General features: G+C 33.2%; 1 protein-coding gene across 1 annotated transcript; it reads right to left on the reverse strand.

The window, feature by feature from the left end:
* Positions 1–397: 397 nt before the first annotated feature.
* Positions 398–2,730, reverse strand: LOC113766264 (cytochrome P450 71A2-like). Its single transcript, XM_027310474.1, has 2 exons — positions 1,810–2,730; positions 398–1,179 (listed from the first exon to the last, which is right to left on the reverse strand). The coding sequence occupies exons 1-2, from the start codon at positions 2,728–2,730 to the stop codon at positions 568–570; spliced, it is 1,533 nt and encodes a 510-aa protein (XP_027166275.1). The 3' UTR covers positions 398–567.
* Between the last annotated feature and the right edge of the window lie 19,182 nt (positions 2,731–21,912).

Raw genomic sequence — 21,912 nt, forward strand, 5'->3', positions numbered from 1 at the left:
GTGGAGCAGGTTTTTGAGTTCCCTAGAGGTGGTTTCCAACTCCGGCATTGTTATGGGGAGGCTAATAAGGTGGCAGATTTGTTGTTGAATGAAGGTTGTTCTATTTTAGAAACCGAGATTTGTTTGTCTGAACGAGTAGCTGACTTATTGATGATGGCGAGGGGAGAGTATAGATTGGACAAGTTAGTTTTTCGGTCTTTTCGTAGATATAAAATTGCTTGTCAATGTTCTTAATTAGTCATTTTATCATGTACTATATGAGGTAAGGTTGATGTCCCCCTCGTATTTGGTTTGTTTCTAATAAAATTTGGGCCGACATTCAAAAAAAAAAGCCCAAGATAAGCACACCAAAAAGAGGGACTAAGCCACAACGAAATTTCAACATTGTCGGTGTGAATTGTGTATAACTTAACTAGCATTATTAACTATAGTTACATCGTGCAAATAAGATAATGCCAAACGCACCCCTTATTCGGTATCCTTAAGGCATAGTATACAATAACCCATCACTATAGTCACTAGCAATGAAACAAAACAAGTAAAGCTGAAACATCATAAACAAAGACATTAGCAAGAATATGGTGTGGCAATGGCATGCAGAGGAAATTTTCTGTGGACTGTGATACCAAATGATTCGGTCATGTCCAACTCGTTTGGATTGATTCCATCGGGTGATGTAAAGTTAAATTTGTTGACCAGTTTTGCCAATGCAAGTTCAGTTACTGACATGGCGAAGTTGATACCCGGGCAAACTCTTCGTCCGGCACCAAACGGAATTAACTCAAAGTTCAAACCATGAAAATCTACACTCGAACCCAAAAACCTCTCAGGTCGAAATTCTTCAGGGTTCTCCCACAACAATGGATCTCTTGCAATTGCCCAAGCATTCACAAGTACCTGTGTGCTCTTTGGTACATCATACCCCATTACTTTGACGTCTTGATTCGATTCTTTAGGACCCAGTAATGGAACTGGAGTATGAAGTCTCATAGTTTCTTTAATCACTGCTTTTAAGTAGTGCATTTTCTCCATATCAGCTCTAGTTATTTCTGGCTTTCCTTGAGTCACATCTCTTACCTCAGCCTGCAATTTATGCAAGACTTTGGGGTTCTTTAGAAGTTCTGACATTCCCCAATCCATAACTGAATGTGTTGTATCAGATCCAGCACCAAAGACATCCTAAATAATGGAATCAAAGAAAGTGTTGCATTAGAACATGTTTGGATTATATAATGGCAATAACCTTTATTTCTATTGTGTACCAATCCAACTTTATTCAAAACCATGTCGTAATCAAACTTTATCAATGAAATGATTTTAAAATCAATAAATATAAGCTAGCTTGGGCTGGCTCATAGTCCAATAAACAGCCTAAGGTTTGTGAGCTTTTATAGTTCTAACGTATATATGAATATTTAAATGGGCTGAGTTTAGGTTTGCCAAATCTCGATTGACAAAACCCAATTATTACTCCATTCACACATCAATCCAGGCTTCATAAGGCTTAACTCAACAAACCTGAATATTTATATGTTTGAGTGGTTAAAACAGGTAAAAGATTTAGAATTTGACACAAGTTCGATTGTGATTTATATGTTGTACAACTATTGATTTCTTACCTAATTTGATTTATACTAATATAACTTATATAAATATCACTTGCGTATGCCAATTTAGTGAGATATAAGTGTATACCAAATTTAAAAAGTAAGAATAAAACGACCGTATGCAACTATACCAAAATCTACCATACTTGCCTCAATCCCAAAGATTTACTACCAATACAAAGAGATGGAGAGAGAAATTTACCAGGATGATAGCTTTCATAGCATCTCGTTCAAGAGCAAAGCCCATAGTCTTTTCCTCATTAATCTCAATCAAGATATCTACAAAGTCTTGGCATCTTGCCTCAGCAGTAGAGTGACTTTCAGCCTTTCCTTTTCTCTTATTCATGTGCTCTTCTATCACACCCTCAAGAAATCCGTCAATCTGTTTAACTGTTTTCTTCACTTTAGAATCCAAACCATTGAAGCGATTAACCCATGCAAGCGAAGGAATATAGTTTCCTACATCAAAAATACCCAGTAACTCACCAAACACCTTCAAATTCTCCATACTTTTCCGCCCATTTTCTTCCTCGCTATACTTCCTCCCCAAGGCAACCCTACAGATTATATCATTTGTGAGAATTAAAAACATGTCACTTAAGTTTACAGCTGAGGAAGAACACATTCGGCTGATCTTCTCGATCATGAGTGACGTCTCTTCTTCTCTGACATGTTGAAAAGACTGAATCCTTTTGTTACTCAAAAGATGAAGCATAGAAATGCTTTTTAGTTGTCTCCAATACTCACCATATGGTGCAAAAGCTATGTCCTTGCTTCCGTAAAAGAGTTTATCTGGGATGCCCGATTTAGGCCTGCTTGCAAAGGATAAATCATGGGTTTTCAAGATCTGGCAAGCTGCATTAGAGGAAGAGACAACCAGCATTGGCTTGCTTCCCAGTTCAAGCAGCATGAGTGGACCATATTTTCTTGACAGTGATTGGAGGGAGCGATGTGGAAACTGGCCAAGCTGGTGAAGATTGCCAATAATTGGGAGCTTTGGTGGAGATGGTGGTAACTTTTTCTGGGGTTTAGAAGCAGCATAGAACCATTTGAGAAGGGATAGAAGGAATACGAGCAAGGAAAAAATTGAGAAAAATGAAAGATCAAGATTGATCAAAGCCATGTGGTATATGAGCATGCATTTGGCTGTGATGGTGTTCTGCTTTTATACTAGTTTTTCAAGCTCTTTTACCATAGAAAATCCAATAAATCAGGACCAGAGGGGATGATTAAGTCAATACATCATTTAGGGCACCGTTGTACGAGTACGACCATTGACGGTCCTCGGGTGGTTCATTTTTTGAGCAGTGATATTCGAATCTTCTATATATTTATATCTATACAAATAAATTTTTACAAAGCAATATATTTATGCGAATAGTTTTATTTTCACAAGTAGATCAACGCAATTAAAAATCAAACTTATCTATGAACATTTTTGTTATTAAATTTGAACAAAATATTTGGACAGCACAAAATAGGTCAAAATAACGATAAAAGTTTTAAAGTTTGATCTAATGGTAAAATTTAATCAATTTAATTTTATTTTTGTATATACATTAAAATCCTTTTCAGTTAATGGAGAGGAGCTTAATTCTTTGTATATGAGAAAGGTTTGGTAGAAAGGAAAATTTTTGGGTAGATCATGTGGTTTTTTTAAGAGTTTGATAGTCTTTTTCATACCATTTTATCTTGCTCCTCGTGACTTAAATTGATTTGGCTTGAATTGCTGCATAACTTTTTGGCTAACTTTTTGGTGATTATTATTTGAGTTATGGGTGAAATCACAATCTGGGAATTCAATTGAAACTTATTTCAACTTTTTTTTTTTTTTTGGGTGTTCGGCAGAGAAACATGGATCACCAGAAAGAAAGAAGAAAAGTAAGCAACTCCAGACAGTTGAACATTGAATTAAGAATTGCAAGTCCAATTCATCTAGATGGCCAGGACTATCAGAATTTTTTTTGTTATAATTTGGGTGTACCGTACATGGACTGGAGGCTGTCAGAATCTTCTCGTTACCGAGTCAGGTTTTACAAAAACAGATTGAAAGTGAGTTTAAGATTAAAAATGTTTTCTAACTAAAAAGAATGAGTGCTCGCATTCATGAGGATGTTTTTTGTTGTATGAGAATGAGAGCTCAGTTCTAATTGTGATATAAAAGATAGAATGCTATTTTTCTCTTTCATAACTATGAAATGACAATAGCTATTGCCTATTGCCTAGCTCTTTCTTTGGTCATAGTTGTTCGACAACTCTGTCCACTGGCAGTCAAATACAATTATACTAAAAGCTATGCCATAATTGATAACCCTGTACGTAGAGCAGAATGAAGAGGAAAGATTTTTCTTCAATTGAGGCTTGTGGGCAAATTGTTTCCTTTATTTTACTCTTATCTATATTACATCAGGTACGTTTGATTCGTGTAACATATGGGCGTCTTATTAATCTTTATTAATATTTTTTCCGCTTTGGTTTGCTTGATTTCTTTGACTTGTAAGGTTCTGTCACGTCGGACCGGGACTTGTAAGATGCAAACCTTTATGGTAGGAAGCCTTTGACCATTCCTACCGTTGGCAGCCACTCAGAGCATGACACGTGTTTGAGTTGGATGGAGTGTAAACGGAGACATTAAATTATGAAAAAGTACGTGAAGAACAAACATTAAATTTTAGTCTGCGGCTACAAGCAAAAAAGCACACGTTCGGACTTCCGTTTTCCAATGTAGTAGGTTGGGCCAGGGAAGGGTAATTGCAGGTCAGAGCCACTGGCATTTATGCATTTGCAAATGTACCCGTTAGCAACGGAAAAATACTGCAAATGCCTTAGACAAAAAAATATGTGTAAAGAAGGTACTGAAGTTTTAACAATTAATAAATGTAAATGTCACACGTGTCGGGGATAATAACTTGAAAGAAGGAAAAGTGGAGCAGAGGTAAACGTAGTAATTCCACGGCAACGCGAAACACAAAGAGATTGAAGCCTTCATTATATTTATATACATATATAAATTTAGTACTCAAGTGTTCAGCTTAAGCATTGGGGAAAATGGTCCCATAAGTATCGTTTCGGTAACCAAAACAGTTTTAGACATGATATAATAGGTTCTAAAAATTTTAGCAACCATTTGATTACCCGTTAGACCTATCCACTTAAATAGGATTATGGGTAAAAATAAGGAAGTAAATTTCTCATCTAAAATAGTAAATTAACGTAATAAATTAGTAACTTTTGCAGTCCAAAAGGTAAATTGTAAGTAATATGAAACATACTTTTTAAAGAGATAAATTACAATAGCATATCCCAAATATACTTTTGAGGGAGCAAGTTCATTTGAAGTAAAAGTATGTTTTTATACATAAATAGTGATTTTTACTTATAACATAGTAAATTTGATTAATGACAAAAACATACTAATTTATGGCCAAAATATTGTATAATGCTTAAAAAACTTATACGAAGCCCATATTTTAGTGTTATTTGAAATAACACTAAAATGTATTGTTAATGATTAAAACTGAGTACGTTACTTAGTAAGTACTGTTAATATACTTGTATACATACTTGATCGTATGTGAATAAACAAGTATTTTTGAAATTTATAGGGAAATTAATTTTTTCTTTTGCAGTTTAAAAGAAAGTAAGCGAAAATCTTTTTTCTCGGAGCACAAAAAATCACAAGTCAAAATAGTTGGTCTAAAAGGGAAAGAAACATTCTGAATATCATTGTTTACAGTACTAAGTAAATTAGATGTAAAATGCTCGTTAAAAGCAGGTGCGTTGACATATAATAAAGGAAAGCCATAAAGAGCAGGCCATTTACGGGAAAAGTTATCATTCATAAAAATAGCAACGCTTCATGGTTTTCTTATCAGTCTTGCAACGTATAAGCAAAGTAGCAATAATTAAAATAGTATTTTTTTCGATTTATACATATTTCATTAATTTTTTTTGCATTTAAAAAAAATGAATGAAAATGTTTTATGAGAAAGCACATAAGTCAAAAGGAATGATCTAAAAGGGAAAAGAATAGCGTACTTGTAGTTCATGTTCGAAGGACTATAGGGCTCTTTTTGAAAAATATCTCAAAAAATATATAATCCAAACGGAACCGATTCTTCACTATTTAAAATGTCAAATCTGTGATTGTGTTTTAACTGTTATCCATTGGTATCCTAAAGTATCATTTTCCCATCAAATGCCACCTCTTTAAAGATGTTTTCCCATAAACAAATTTATTTAGCGGATAAAATACATAAAAATTCGTTTTTCAATAAAACACTAGCTCTTTATGGTTTTCTTCCATTATAAGAACAGAGTACCCATTTTTTCATAAACAAATTTATTTATCGGCTGAAATAAAAATAAATTCATTTTTCAATAAAACACTAACTCTTTATGGCTTTTCTCTATTATAAAAACAGAGTATCCATTTTACCCCCTCTAGAAAAATTTTAGCCCCAGTGTAGAAAAAAATCTTGGCTTTGTCACTGACTGAAATGTTTGTAACTGAGATTTATCCATGGTGAATGTATGATACATAATTTTTTCACTGTATTCAATTTATATGATGACAATTTAAATGGGTCAATTGGATTAGTGAGCATCAGTTTTATGAATGATTATGAGAGTAAACTATATTATGACAATAAAATACGTTGAATTGTGAAAATTATAATTTAAACATGCTCCTAAATTTTGGATATGTGACTTTCGTAGTTGCGAATTTCTTAAATTAACAATTAGTTATTACTATGAGTAATGTGGTAAGTGTGAGATATGAATTTCAGTAATAACTGTTAGTTATTACTATCAGTAAAGTCAGCAGTAAATGTGAGACATTAATTGGAATTTGCAGATAACATTTTACATGGGTGGTTATTATTTGTTAATTAAAATTTAGGAGTTTTAATTTTATGGGTTAGTGGGGAAAACGTGCGGGAAATGTGGGAAAAACATGAGCATGAGTATAGGATTTGTACGAGCAGTTATAAGATTAGTTGTGACATAAACATTTCTTAATTTTAGAAATGTAAAATTGTAATAAAATAGTATTCAAACTTTTGACAATTTGGAAAGCTCCTTATCCAAAATTCCCTCTGCAATACATATAGATAGATATAGATGTCTTTTTTTTTAGTGGTTCAATCTCATATTCGTGAACTATCTGCACAAAAAAATAAAATTCTAGACTATACTAATTTTGTTATACCAACTCTATTATTCTTATTATTGTATTAATTGTTATGCTATTTCTCTCATTTTGTTAGGTCTACATTAATACAAGTTTAATTCTTATTACGTCTTGTGTCCCAGAAAATACAAATTATCCTATTTAGGTGGATACGTCCAACAGATAATCAAATTGATGCAATTTAGAATGAATAAGTTGCTTTTGCATAACGGTTGTAAAGGTTTCTTGACACTTTATGAATTAGGTGTATTGCGTTTGCAAAAAGAATTTCTAGCATATTTTTGTAATGGAAATGGACTTAAAACTTGCTATAAGTTATTTTCCTGTATTTCAATTTTATCGTAAAGGGTAATTTGTTGTTCAACCTAATTTTATTCTGATTTTATCCAACTAATAAATTAACTTATGAAAATAGATAATTTATGGAGGAAAGTCATAAGTAGCTGGTGTTTTATTGAAAAATGGATTTATTTTTATTTTATCCAATAAATAAATTTGTTTATGAAAAATGGGTACTCTGTTCTTATAATCGAGGAAAGCCATAAAGAATTAGTGTTTTATTGAAAAATGGGTTTATTTTATTTTGTCCGACAAATAAATTTTTTAATGAAAAAATGGGTACTCTGTTGTTAAATGGAGAAAAGTCATAAAGAGCTAGTGTTTTATTGAAAAACGGGTTTATTTTTATTTTATTCGATAAATAAATTCTTTTATGAAAAAATGGGTACTCTATTCTTATAATGGAGGAAAGTCATAAAGAGTTAGTGTTTTATGAGAAAATGGATTTATTTTTATTTTATCCGATAAATAAATCCTTTTATGAAAAAATGGGTACTCTATTCTTATAATGGAGGAAAGTCATAAAGAGCTAATGGTTTATTCGAAAATGGATTTATTTTATTTTATTCGATAAATAAATTGCTTTATGAAAATATGGGTACTCTGTTCTTATAATGCAGGAAAGCCTAAAAGAGGTAGTATTTTATTGGAAAGCGGATTTTATTTTTATTTTATCCAATAAATACATTTTTCTATGCAAAAATGGGTACTCTGTTCTTATAATGCGGGAAAGCCATAAAGAGCTAATATTTTATTGAAAAACGGGTTTATTTTTATTTAATTCGATAAATAAATTTTTTAATGGAAAAATGGATACTCTGTTCTTATAATAGAGGGAAGCTATAAAGAGCTAGTGTTTTATTGCAAAACTAGTTTATTTTTATTTTATCCAATAAATAAATTTTTTACGGGAAAATGGGTGTTAAAGAGGTGGTATTTGATGGAAACATGATACTTTAGGATACCAATGGATAGCAGTTAAAACACAATCACAAATTTGGTATTTTAAATAATAAAGAATCGGTTCCGCTTGGATTACATATTTTTTGGAGTATTTTTCAAAAACAGCACTGTAGTACATATCTGCTATTCCTTTTCTTTTTAGACCAATTATTTTGACCTATGTGCTTTTTGATAAAAAATTTTCATTATTTTTTTTAAAATACAAGAAACAATTTAATTATGTATAAGTCGAAAAATTTACTATTTCAACTATTGGTACTTTGCTCATTCTTTGGAGGTCTGGTAAAAAAGCCGTGAAGAGCTGGTATTTTTATTAATGAGAACTTTTTCCATAAATGGCCTGCTTTTTATGAATTTCCTTTATTATATGTCAAAGTACCAGCTTTTAACCAGCATTTTACATCTATTTTTTTAGTACTTTAAACAATGATATTCAGCTGTATCTTTCCCTTTCAGACCAACTATTTTGACTTGTGGATTTTTGTGCTCTACGTAAAAAAAATTTCCCTTACTTTTTTTAAAACTGCAACACAAAAAATTTAATTATGTATAAATTTCAAAAATATTAATTTATTCACATATGATCAAGTATTTATACAAGTATATAAACAGTACTTACCAAGTAAGGTGCTCAGCTTTAATCATTAATAAAACATTTTAGTGTTATTTCAAATAACAATAAAATATGGGCTTGGCATAAGTTTTTTAAGCATAATAGAATATTTTTGCCACAAATTAGCATGTTTTTGTCATTAATCAAATTTACTATGTTATAAGTAAAAATGATTATTTATGTATAAAAACATACTATTACTTTGAATAAACTTACTCCCTCAAAACTATATTCAGGATAAAAATTGTAATTTATCTCTTTAAAAATTATGTTTCATAATACTTTCAATTCACTTTTTGGGCTGCAAAAGTTACTAGTTTATTACGTTAACTTTCTAGTTTAGATGACAAACTTACTTCCTTATTTTTACGCATAATCCTATTCAAGTGGATAAGTCCAACAGGTAATCAAATGGTTGCTAAAATTATTATAACCTATTATATCATGTCTAAAACTATTTTTTTACCATAACGATAGTTACTACTCCATTTTCCCACATGCTTAAGCTCAACACTTGGTACTAAATTTATATATGTATATAAATTTAATGAAGGCTTGAAGCCTTTCGTTTACCTCCACCTTACCTTCTTCCAAATTATTATCCCCCACGCGTGTGCGATTAGGGGTGAGCATCGAATTCGAATTCGGTAATTCGGTAGGTTGAAATCGGTAATTTTCGATAAATGGTTCTGGAAATATTCGACCTAATTCGCATTCGAATTAGAGACTACCGAATTCGAATTCAACCCGAATTCAATTCGGTAAACAAAAAATTTACCGAATTACCGAATTCCAGAAAACTGCTTCTTCGGCCCATTTTTCATCAGCAAATAGCAATGCTATTGAACTGAGCCACAACTTACAAATTGTTCGAATGTAACTGATCACAAATCACTCCAGAAATTCGAAATCGAAACAACACACAATTCACATTGATCATTGAAATCCAGAAATCATAAACAAATCCACAAACAAATTACACTGATCCACAAACAAATCACAAATGACAAACAAATCCAGAAATCACAAATCACAAATCAGAAATTACACTGTTGCCCTGGTGCTACAAATCAGAAATTCCACTAATCCACAATCATAAATCAATCCAGAAATCATAATGAAACAAAAATAAAAGTCTAAATTAACTCGTCCAAAAATCACAATCCACATTCCACAATCTAGATAGCCACAAAGCCACAAAGGTCAATAATCCAGAAACTGCAATCCACAATCCAGAATCCAGAAAGCCACAAGAAGAGTTGCAATACAGAAAGCCAATTACGCTGAAACTGCAACTTGCAACAAGAGTTGGTTCAACCCTCAAAATGCAAACTTCAGCTCATCGCGACTTGGATTACTCTCACCATCAGTAGTAGACATAGCTTCAGTGTGCCAGCACTTGAAACCTTTGACCAGAACAAGGACACAGCACAAAGATTTCACAAGTCAGAAAAGAAAATCTGTAACAACTAAGACTCTCATTTTCTTAATACACAAGCATACACAAGCGAAGATCTTGACATGAAACCTATAACTTCCAAATCACAAGTGAAACAGCTATATCATTACAATCCCTGATACATGTTATTTAACACAACTTATTTCTTCCCTATAAGAATTACAGGTACGTAACCCAACTTAGAATCTAGAAAGGTATATAATACTTTTTTCTCACTGACCTCAGTAGGTCTAATTTCATACCCAATCCAAGATATTTTGAGAAAATTTGCTCATAGCTTCTAAAGAATAATACGACCCTGAAATCTATTATTCACATATTCAAAGTGTAAAAGTAGGAATAATCTCTAAAAGTATACTAATCCATCAAAATTTATGTGTTCATCTTAAACCTATTAGATAAATATGTAATACTACATGATTCTGAACCATCATTGGTTTCATGCATCAGATGAGTTCAGTAAGCTAAAACTAGAACAAAGCTTTAGACATTAATCAACATACTCAACCAGAACTGCACAACGACCATAGCTCAGAACTACTTTGTGAAATTGCAACTTCCAGACCAATTTTTTTTTTTTCCGAAGCATATTACATTACATCTGATTATGAGAGAAGAAAAACCATTGAAAGAGGGGAAAAATCTAATTTTACAGTGGGACTATAAAGAGCATCAAAATTGGCAGAGACCTATTTGGGGCCTTACTATCGAATCAATAGATAGGCTGCATACAATCAGAATCTACTGCTCAGTGATGGCAGTTCGATTTGTAAGGTCGTGCACTTGATGGACGATCTAACCGTAAATTAAGTAATTAACTAAATTCTCTCACTTCAAAAATTAAAAAAAAAACCATAAATGATTAATCCGACACAAAAGTAAAAAATCAGCCAGGAAGAAAAAGCCATAAAAAATCAGTTCAATAGAACAAAAAGAACAGCCAGGAAGAATAATTCGATACAAAGGTAAATTTACACGCAGAATTCATTTGTTAGTTTCCATTTTAATAGAGGAAAAAAGAGCAAAATGGACAAAACAGGCCGAGCCCCAAAAGAAATGTGTGAGAAAGAGAGAGAGGGAGAGGAGACAAACCCTAAATCTTGGATCCCAGTAACGTCTAGACCGTCAACAAATTCTCTCAAATTGGCGGCAAAAATCTGTTACAGTGAGTATGGAGACTGGAGAGAACCGGCTGGAGGAGGCTTCTATAGTTGAGGAGAGGAAAGGAGAAGCTGTCAAACTGAGAAAGTATCTTCAGTTGAGGAGAGAAGAAACTCAGAAACAGGCAAACAGCTTGGCTTAGACTTCAGTGGGCGACGGCGCAAAGGAACGAGAGGAAGAGGAGAGCAGAAATAGTGAAATTAGAACTAATGCTAATTTAGGGTACTGAAAGTCTGAAATTGGAACATCCGACAAAAGCTTGAGGTATAATATTATTCGGAATTTCGAATTTGAAAACGGTAAAATATTACCGTTTTACCGAATTAAATTCGAATTCGGTAAATCCGAATTCAAAAATCTCAAAACCATTTTCGACCCTAATTCGATTCTTACTAATTCGATACCACCGATTTACCGACCTAATTACCGAATTACCGAATTCGAATTACCAAATTGAAATCTATTTCGGTCGGTAATTCGGTAATTACCGTAATTGCTCACCCCTATGTGCGATAATCATTTATTATTTCTTAAAATTTCGGTACCTTCTTTACGCACATTTTTTGTCCAAGGCATTTGCAGCATTTTTCCATTGGTAATGGGTACATTTGCAAATACATAAATGCCTCTGGTTTTAACCTGCAATAACACTTCCTGGCCCAACTCGTACGGAAGTCAGTGTGCTTTTTGGTTGTATCCACACACGATTCTATCTAATTTCCTCTCCATGCGCTATGCACCAATTTAACGTCTCCGTTTTGACTGTATGCACCCCAACACGTGTCGCTCTCTACCGGCCTTCCTACCATAGGTAGGTTCCTACTATAAAGGTATCCCTTGTAAGATTCTTGGGTACTTCAAACATTTTGAAAGTTCTTGTGGAAAAAGCAGCCTTTACTTCTCATTAAATTAAGGGTGACATATCATATATTATCATAAAGAGTCAACTCATTCGCTATGCAAAACTTTTTTTTATTATTCTTCTTTGACTAGAATGGAAATGAAAATTCAAAAGAACCACGGCATGTGCACAAAGTTAATCACAAAATAATTAATTTGACGTTTCTGCTCATTTTTATTAGAGCTTTCAATTTGTTTCTTTTGTAATTCCACGTATACTAAATTCTTTCTTGTGTTCTTCATTTGATATGCTTTTCGTATGCATATAGACCAAAATAGCATGAGTCATTTTTATTACAAAATATCTTATTTTCTTCTTAGAAGGCTGATTTGTTATTATTTACAGCAATTGAGTCACATATATCTACAAAATGACTACTACTAGCCTCAGAGTCTAACATGGTTAAAAACATAGCATCCTACAACCAAGTGGATACTATTAGTATTTCAACAGGAAATTAAGGACATATGTAGACAAATTGTCTTAAAGGCAAATTAGATAAATCAAAAAAGTAAAAAAAAAAAAAAAAAAAACACCCATCGATCATTCTACAATTGAAGCACCTCGCATAAGCTTGGCATTCCTACAAGGATATTGTCCACTTTCCAATCGAGCTGCAGTTTTCACTTTTTGACAGGATGTCAGCCTGTGCAATAATAAAACCTTCTCAAATTAAAAGTAATTTCTGTAGATATCGGTGAGCAGGGTCGAATCCACAGGGATTGGGAGTAATTGTTTCTTTTCAAATTCACAGTGACAAGGAGGTGTTTGTATATCAGGGGTGACAATTTAACCAATTCAACTAAAAGTAAAATAATAAAAATAAAATAGCCAACTAGAAATTAAATAACAATTTACTAAAATCAAATGAGTGATAATTAAGGATCTAGCCAAGGAATAACTTTAGCAATGGTTCACCCAATTGATCATCGAAACAAAGGCAATTCCAATTATTTACCAATAAATAAGTTATAACTACCAAACAAGCGATGGCAGTCAACCCCTCCTTACTGTGTCGGTGATTAAGGTACGCCCGTTAATCACTGCTCTAATTGAGAAATAATCCTAAGTACGCCCATAAGATTTAATTCCCCAATTGCCTTACGTATTAGAGGAGCCCTATTCTAACCAAATAACGCGCTACCAGGATTATTTCAGATTAGCCCGCGTATCCCCCTGACATAAACCTAATCGTGCCAGTTATCACTATTTCAAGGCAATTAAACTATTACGGATTCAAATGCCCTAATTGACAATAGATTACCAAATTAACTAATTATCCGGATCCAAGACAATCAATTAATTAAATAACCATAAGCATAGCAATCAAAGAATATGCGAATACTAATAAATAAAAGAAAAAGATTAAATTAAATCGATCTCACAATTTATTAAAGAGTCAACTCATTCGCTATGCAAAACTTTTTTTTATTATTCTTCTTTGACTAGAATGGAAATGAAAATTCAAAAGAACCACGGCATGTACACAAAGTTAATCACAAAATAATTAATTTGACTTTTCTGCTCATTTTTATTAGAGCTTTCAATTTGTATCTTTTGTAATTCCGCTTATACTTAATTCTTTCTTGTGTTCTTCATTTGATATGCTTTTCGTTTGCATATAGACCAAAATAGCACGAGTCATTTCCATTACAAAATATCTTATTTTCTTCTTAGAAGGCTGATTTGTTATTATTTACAGCAATTGAGTCACGTATATTTACAAAATGACTACTACTAGCCTCAGAGTCTAACATAGTTAGGAACATAGCATCTTGCTCCCAAGTGGATAGTATCAGTATTTCAACAGGAAATTAAGGGTCTATGTAGGCAAATTGTCTTAAAGGCATATTAGATAAATCAAAAAAGTCAAAAAAAACCCATCGATAAATCATTCAAAACACTTTTATATATAGTATAGATTTGCAACAATTGAAGCACCTTGCATAAGCTCGGCATTCCTACTAGGATATTGTCCAAGTTCCAATCAAGCTGCAGCTTTCACTTTTGGACAACCTTAATTGCTCTCTATTTGCTTCTTCCTTTACATTTTTTTTTGGTGCTTCAACCTGTAATTTTAGATAGTGATGGTGACAAGTGTCCATTTTACCTAATAGTTTGTATATATTTTAATTTATTTATAGCTAATTTTGCATCTCTAAGACAATGTGAGTGACCATTTTGATATTTTAATTTATAATATTTTAGCATACATGATGCAAAGTCAAAAGGTATAAGTATACTAACCATAATTTATGCAAGAATATAATTAGTTATGTTGTCATATACAAGCATAACCAAATGAAGATCAAATATCATACTAACGATATATGTATGATACATACTTGCATGACCAAATAAATCATCACAAGGATGATACATAAATATGGAATTAGCTATTAATTCTCAATCATTGAGATAATGGATACATAGACCCATGACAAATTGAATTTGATTCATTTAATATTAACTGAATCTATGTAGCTCTTCTCAGATTGCCAATAGACCATGAAATTATATGTTAAACAACATGGTCAGAGGGTGGCTTTGATACCACATGTAAACCAAATAATTACAACTAAATTGTACTAAGTAGTAGAAATTTAAATGACTTACCTCCAGCCATTGTTGTTAAACAGAGATTAATCCTTACAACTCCTTTATCTTCTTGCCTTGTTCTTGTCTATGTGGACAAGAAGGAGAATTTAGAAGAAGAGAAAAGTAGAAGAAGAATTTAGAGTATGGATCTTCTAGCCTATGCCTTACCAAAAAATGTACAATTGATGGAATACCACAGGCATTTTATAGGCTAGACGAGGGACCTTTACTAGCAAACACAAAAATCCCTATGATTTCCTTCCATCAAGAAAATCTTGCCAAAATTCATATCTGAAATAATATTTTCTGACTAATTGATTGATTTGATTGACTAACTGATTGAATAAGACATCAATTAACAGTAGATATCATCAATTAATCATTAACAAATGGAAGATACAAATTAATTATTGACAAAAGGATTAACAAGACCAATAGTCCTGTACATATGACTAATGTGAAATTTCAGTCCCTCTGAATCAAAATAATCGATTTTAGTTCCTAACAATTGAAAAATGTTCACTTTTGGTCCCTTGTTACCTTTCCGGTCAAAATTTTGTCGGAATATGTAACTAGCCCATCACGTGATTAGTTTTTTAAGGACAAATTTGACACTCAATTAATATTGTCCGTTTCTTTCCTAATACACCATTTCTCTTCATTATTCACCACATGCCAAACTAGTTAAAATGACATAGTTTCGATAAAACTCCATTTTCTCTATTCTTTCTTTCTTTTTCCTTTTTCTATCATCTTCCTTCCATTTTCTTACCAAGCTCACATGAGCTGCCATGGTGCATCTGGCAATGGCATCACCGCAGACCATCATCTTTTGTTCACAATTTGTCTCAAATTTTTACTCCTCACTTGGTTTTTTGCATAAATTTCGATTCTGGCATTATTTTATGCAAAAATAGTACAAAAAGTGGTCAAATTGGCCAAAAATAGCTGTGATTTCTTTTCATTTATTTTTGTCAAAATAACACAAAAACTCATTGAATTTTTCGTAAAATGAGCCAGATGAAATACACAGCATCAATAACTCCAAAATCAGCCATGTAAGCCTCAAGAATCAACAAAGTTAAAACAAATCTTTTTTTTTACAAGTAATGCTAGCCATTAGGTTCAATAATTTGGAGATGATTACATTAGAGCTTCTTGAGTGAGGCTTTCGGATGTGATTATAGACTAGTAAAGTAGTAATTTTAGTATCTATATCAACCACATATGCTATCATGGGTTTGCTAAGGCTGTCCGGAATCTTTTAATTTTCAAGTCCTTTGGGAATAAGCTATCAAGATTTGGTCTGGTGGTGAGAAACAATCATTTCTTCAAAGTATTATTGAAAACGGGTGATGGTAGGGAAACCACCTTCGCGTTGGCTTTTCTAGGTCCCTCGCAAGAAGAAGAGAGCTTGGACTGCTGGATGTGCTACTGGTGACACCGCCTTACCTCTGCCGTCCATCTTTACGTCAGGCCTTGTTGCGTTTTGTTGTTTAGTTACAACAAATCTTGAAATTTTACATAACACATTTCCATGATTTTTTAAAAATAGAGGTAGAAAGAAATATATTTATTTACAAGACCCATAAAGTTGGGGAAAGAAGAGGAGAAAAGAGGGAAAAAGGAAGAGGTGGAGATTGAGAATTGCGAAAAGGGTCATATGGTTGTGGTGGCGGTGGCGGAAGTGGGAGTGATATAAGAAGATGATGGTAGAAAAGGTAAACAAGTGATGTGGATTTAGATTTGTGAAATTAGATTTAGGTGGAGAATAATTTGAAAAAATGGTAGATTAAATGGAAAATTAGTTCAATATTAAATGGGTTACCAAATTTGCCCTCAAAAAATTAATCACATGATGGATCTGTGACGCATTTCGATAAAATTTGGCTGGAAAGGTGACGAAGCATAAAAAATGATCATTTTTCAATTGTTAGAAACTAAAATCAATCATTTTAATTCTAAGGGACTAAAATTTTACATCAATCATATGTGAGGGATTATTGGTGCAATTTTTCCAAAACGTGAATCAATTAATTAGAATATCAATCACTAATCATTATCTAATGAGAGATACTAATTAATTATTAACAAAATATCAATTAATTAGTTAGAATATCAATCACTTTAAAATCAATCATATGGGTCATAATTTCCCCTAAAGGAGGCAAGTCTTACAAGACATTTGACAGGTGTCGAGTCGGTACAATAATAATTACCTACTCAAGAAAAATACAAATTTTTGTATATAACGATAAGCAGAGTCGAATCCACAGGGATTGGGGATAATTCGTTTCTTTTAGAGTCCTGAATAGGGGGAATTTTAGAAAATATAAAAATAACTTAATTAACCAACTAATAAAACAACTAACGAAAATAAATAGGAATTAATCAACAGTAGATACGGCTCTAACTAAAGGTGTAACTTTTTAAACACGGTTCATTTAACTGATCATCAATACAAATATAATTCCATTATTCATTAATAGATTGGTTATTGCCTTCAACAAGTTCTGACAACCAACTTTTTCTCACTTTATCGATAGGCAAAGTACGATCATTGACTATTTCTTTAACCAAGAAACAACTCTAGGTATGACTGTAAAATTTAATTTCTCGATTGCATTAAGAATTAGAAAAGTCAAACCCTAACCAACAAACATGCTACAATGATTTATTTAATTTAGATCACATGTTGACCTTGGTCCCTAGCTTTTGATGATTACAAAACAAATGGATGTTGCTAACATCTCCTCAAAAACTTTTTCAGAAATGAAACAAATCAGATTCAAAAATTAAGCACATTTGAAAAAGACAGAGTATGCTGAACCTGTCGGACGCTCAAGAAGACAGTACCGGACGTCCGATAATCATTGCACAACTTCGGACGCATGCTTCGTACGTCCGATAAGATCCTTCGAAGTCGACGAAACTATCGGACGCTGAATATGTCTCTACCGGACGTCCGATAGAAACAAGATAATTTCTCAAATCTCTTTGTTTGCTGTCGGACGCACAAAAGGCTTGCACCGGACGTCCGAAAGAATTGAAGAAAATCTCTTAAACTCACTGCCTGCTGTCGGACGCATAAAACAGGGCTATCGGACGTCGACACTCCAACGGTTAGTTGACTCTTCAGCTACTTTCTATCCGTTGGATGCATTAATGAGGCACTTTCTTGATCCTATATAAATAGTGGTTGGTCAGATTCTTCAAACAACTTTTGCACACTGAAGATACAAAAGATCTAGAGTGATTTTAGTGAGAAAATACTCTTCAAGGAGGATTTGTAGTCTTAGTGGTGTGAGGTTCATTGTAAGCTTTTCATTTGTGAGTGAATACTTCATGAGTGTAGCTCTGTGAGAGTTGTTCTGAGGGATAGTAAAACGTCTTGGCTTGACCGAGTGGAGTTCGGGGCAAGGAGGAGGTGAACCTTCCTTTGTACACAAGAGTGATTGTAATTCATCAATTTGAAGTAGCTTGTTTGAATTAACCTACAAGCTCAAGAGGAGTTGGGTAGTTAATTGATTTGCTATTCTTTTCTTTTTATTTACTTATTGTTACGTTTGAAATCTGTACTTTGTTTATCTCTTCTACTCACAAGCACTTGTGCTTTCTCATCTACTGCTCCATTGTGTGGTCGCCTAGAAAAGAGGGTTATTTTCGGGCCTTACAATTGGTATCAGAGCTTAGTCTCCTAGAGATTAAGCTCAATCGGCTTTGAAGTAAAGATGATAACCAACAATGCTATGTTTTTTGAAGGACATTCTGTCATTAGACCACCTATGTTTAATGGGTCAAATTATGTGAGTTGGAAAGAAAGAATGATTATTTTTTTGCAATCTATTGATATTGAATTGTGATTTATTATTAGTGAAGGTCCATATGATGCCTCTCTTATAGATGAAAATACTCAGAAATCTAGACCAAAAACAAGAAGTGAACTGACTGCTGCGGATAGAGCTCATCTCACATTAAATGCAAAAGCCATGAATGCGTTATATTGTGCTTTAGACTCAAATGAATCTATTAGAGTCAAAAGCTGCAAGTCAGCCAAGGAAATTTGGGATAAACTGAGAGAAATTCATGAAGGTAGTGAGAATGTTAGAGAACAAAAGAAGTCTATTCTAGTTACAAAGTATGAATCCTTCAAGATGCAACCTCATGAAAACATTGATGAGATGTATTGTAGATTCAATGACCTTATTAAGGATTTGGAGGTGTTGGAAAAGGAATACTCTCTATGTGAGAAAAACAAAAAAAATTTGAATGCTTTATCGATTGGGAGAGTAAAGTAACTGCCATTGAGGAAGCCAAAGATCTAAATATCTTGTCTATTGAATCTTTCATTAATTCACTGATTTCTTATTAGCTAAAACTCAAGTTCAAGGTGCAGGAAGAAGAAGACACAAAAGTGAGAAAGAATATTGCTCTGAAGGCTTCACAAGATGAAGATGATACAGCCTCCGTGAGTGAAGATGACATGGAAGGTGATGATAGTGATATTGTACTCATCACACGAGACTTCAAAAGAATACTCAACAAGAGTAGATTCAGAAAAGGTGGACCTAGCAACTTCTTCCCGAATCAGTCCAACAACTTGAGAAACAAAGGGAAGTTAGAGTTCAACAAAAAGCAAACTGATAAGTGCTTTGAATGCGGCCAACCTGGACACTATGCAAGTGAGTGTCCAGTGATGAAGAAGAAAGAACGAAGACAATCAAGATTCAACAAATTTCAAATCACATGAAATGAGTGCAACTTCAATGGTGAAATTGAAGAGGATGAAGAATCTGCTCAATTGGCTTGTATGGCCATTGGAGATGATGAGGTAATATCTTATAACTCTCAATTTGAAAGTGATGATGAAACTGATGATGATCTTGAATCTTTCATTATAAAATTGCATAATAGTTTGAAAGAATCCTATGCTAGAAAGTTAAAACAGAAAATTAGTTTTTTGTTTCGAGATAATGCAAATCTTTTTCAACAAAATAAAAAGTTGAAAGCTGAAAATGATTACTTCAAAAAGAGTAAGACTGCTTTACACTTTGAGCTTGATAGAAAAACAAAGCTTTGTGAATTGTTCAGAAAGGAATAAGGTGATTTAAAAAGAAGAATTGATGGTCTAAATGAGTTGCTTAAACACAAGAAACAAGTCTGTTTTCAAAAGAATAGGTTGAATTCTAATTCCAACGAATTTGCTATTTATAAGAGAAGACAAGTAAGATTTATTAAACATGTTCATATAAATAACTCTTTGGTTATGTGTAATTTCTGTTGTCAAAAAGGTTACATGAAAAGTGATTGCTATGTGAGAAAGAATATAAAAAGAGGCATGAAATGCATGTGGATAGTTAGACATGATACTAACTCTAACAAGTAGGAGATATTGGTAAAATTGATGAGATTCTTGTTCATAATGCTTTTTTGCAATTCTCTTTTGACGTTTCTGGTGTTTTGAACTGAGTTTTTATTGATTTTTTTACTGAATTTGTATGATGTCAAAAAGAGTGGAAAAAGAATAACGCTGATCTCATGATGATTTGCTGTGATTGCTGTCATTTCTCTGTTTTTATTTGGACTATTGGATTCTTTGTTATTGTTACTGGTTTTTGGTAGCTGATTTTTACTCTCATCTTATGATGACAAAAAGGGGGAGAAATGGATGCTATGTGTAAGGGGGAGTTATTATGAATTTATAAGCTTAGATGCATTATGTGAGGGGGAGCTTATGCTTATATGCTCAATTTTTTTCTTTCTTCCATCCATTGTTTTGTCATTATCAAAAAGGGGGAGAATGTTGACCTTGGTCCCTAGCTTTTGACGATTACAAAACAAATGGATGTTGCTAACATCTCCTCAAAGGTTTTTTCAGAAATGAAACAAATCAGGTTCAAAAATTAAGCACATTTGAAAAAGACAGAGTATGCTGAACCTGTCGGACGCTCAAGAAGACAGTACCGGACGTCCGATAATCATTGCACAACTTCGGACGCATGCTTCGGACGTCCGATAATATCCTTCGAAGTCGACGAAACTATTGGATGCTGAATATGTCTCCACCGGACGTCCGATAGAAACAAGATAATTTCTCAAATCTCTTTGTTTGCTGTCGGACGCACAAAAGGCTTGCACCGGACGTCCGAAAGAATTGAAAAAAATCTCTTAAATTCACTGCCTGCTGTCGGACGCATAAAACAGGGCTATCGGACGTCCGGCACTCCAACGGCTAGTTGACTCTTCAGCTACTTTCTATCCGTTGGATGCATTAATGAGGCACTTTCTTGATCCTATATAAATAGTGGTCGGTCAGATTCTTCAAACAACTTTTGCACACTGAAGATACAAAAGATCTAGAGTGATTTTAGTGAAAAAATACTCTTCAAGAAAGATTTGTAGTATTAGTGGTGTGAGGTTCATTGTAAGCTTTTCATTTGTGAGTGAATACTTCATGAGTGTAGCTCTGTGAGGGTTGTCCTGAGGGATAGTAAAACGTCCTGGCTTGACCGAGTGGAGTTCTGGGCAAGGAGGAGGTGAACCTTCCTTTGTACACAAGAGTGATTGTAATTCATCAACTTGAAATAGCTTGTTTGAATTAACCTACAAGCTCAAGAGGAGTTGGGTAGTTATTTGGTTTGCTATTCTTTCCTTTTTATTTACTTATTGTTACATTTGAAATCTGTACTTTGTTTATCTCTTCTACTCACAAGCACTTGTACTTTCTCATCTACTACTCCATTGTGTGGTCGCCTAGAAAAGAGGGTTGTTTTCGGCCTTACATCACATGTTTCCCTAATATGGGACCAATCACGCTAACAATTACGGATTCAATTACGGATTAACCAATCTAACAATTATGGATTCAACCGGTTAATTTGACAGTAGATTATTGATTAATTCGAATATTGGGCCCTTGACATTCAAATAACACAATAATCATAAGAAGTTAAACAAAAAAATGTACGAATACCAATGAATAAAAGAAATAAGTAAAATAATTCGATCTTACAAATGTTTGGAACTGAGTCTTCAAGTTGACCTTCGACAAGAAAAAGAAATTCAGCTATTCTCCAT

This window comes from Coffea eugenioides, chromosome 3 (genome assembly GCF_003713205.1).
Source record: "Coffea eugenioides isolate CCC68of chromosome 3, Ceug_1.0, whole genome shotgun sequence".
Taxonomy (NCBI): domain Eukaryota; kingdom Viridiplantae; phylum Streptophyta; class Magnoliopsida; order Gentianales; family Rubiaceae; genus Coffea; species Coffea eugenioides.

Bases quoted from the DNA above. Each gene is read 5' to 3' on its own strand.
- LOC113766264 (XM_027310474.1), bottom strand. From the start codon at position 2,730: ATGGCTTTGATCAATCTTGATCTTTCATTTTTCTCAATTTTTTCCTTG. The intron at 1,180-1,809 runs GTAAATTTCTCT...TCCATTATTTAG, and splicing joins CTATGAAAGCTATCATCCTG to GATGTCTTTGGTGCTGGATC.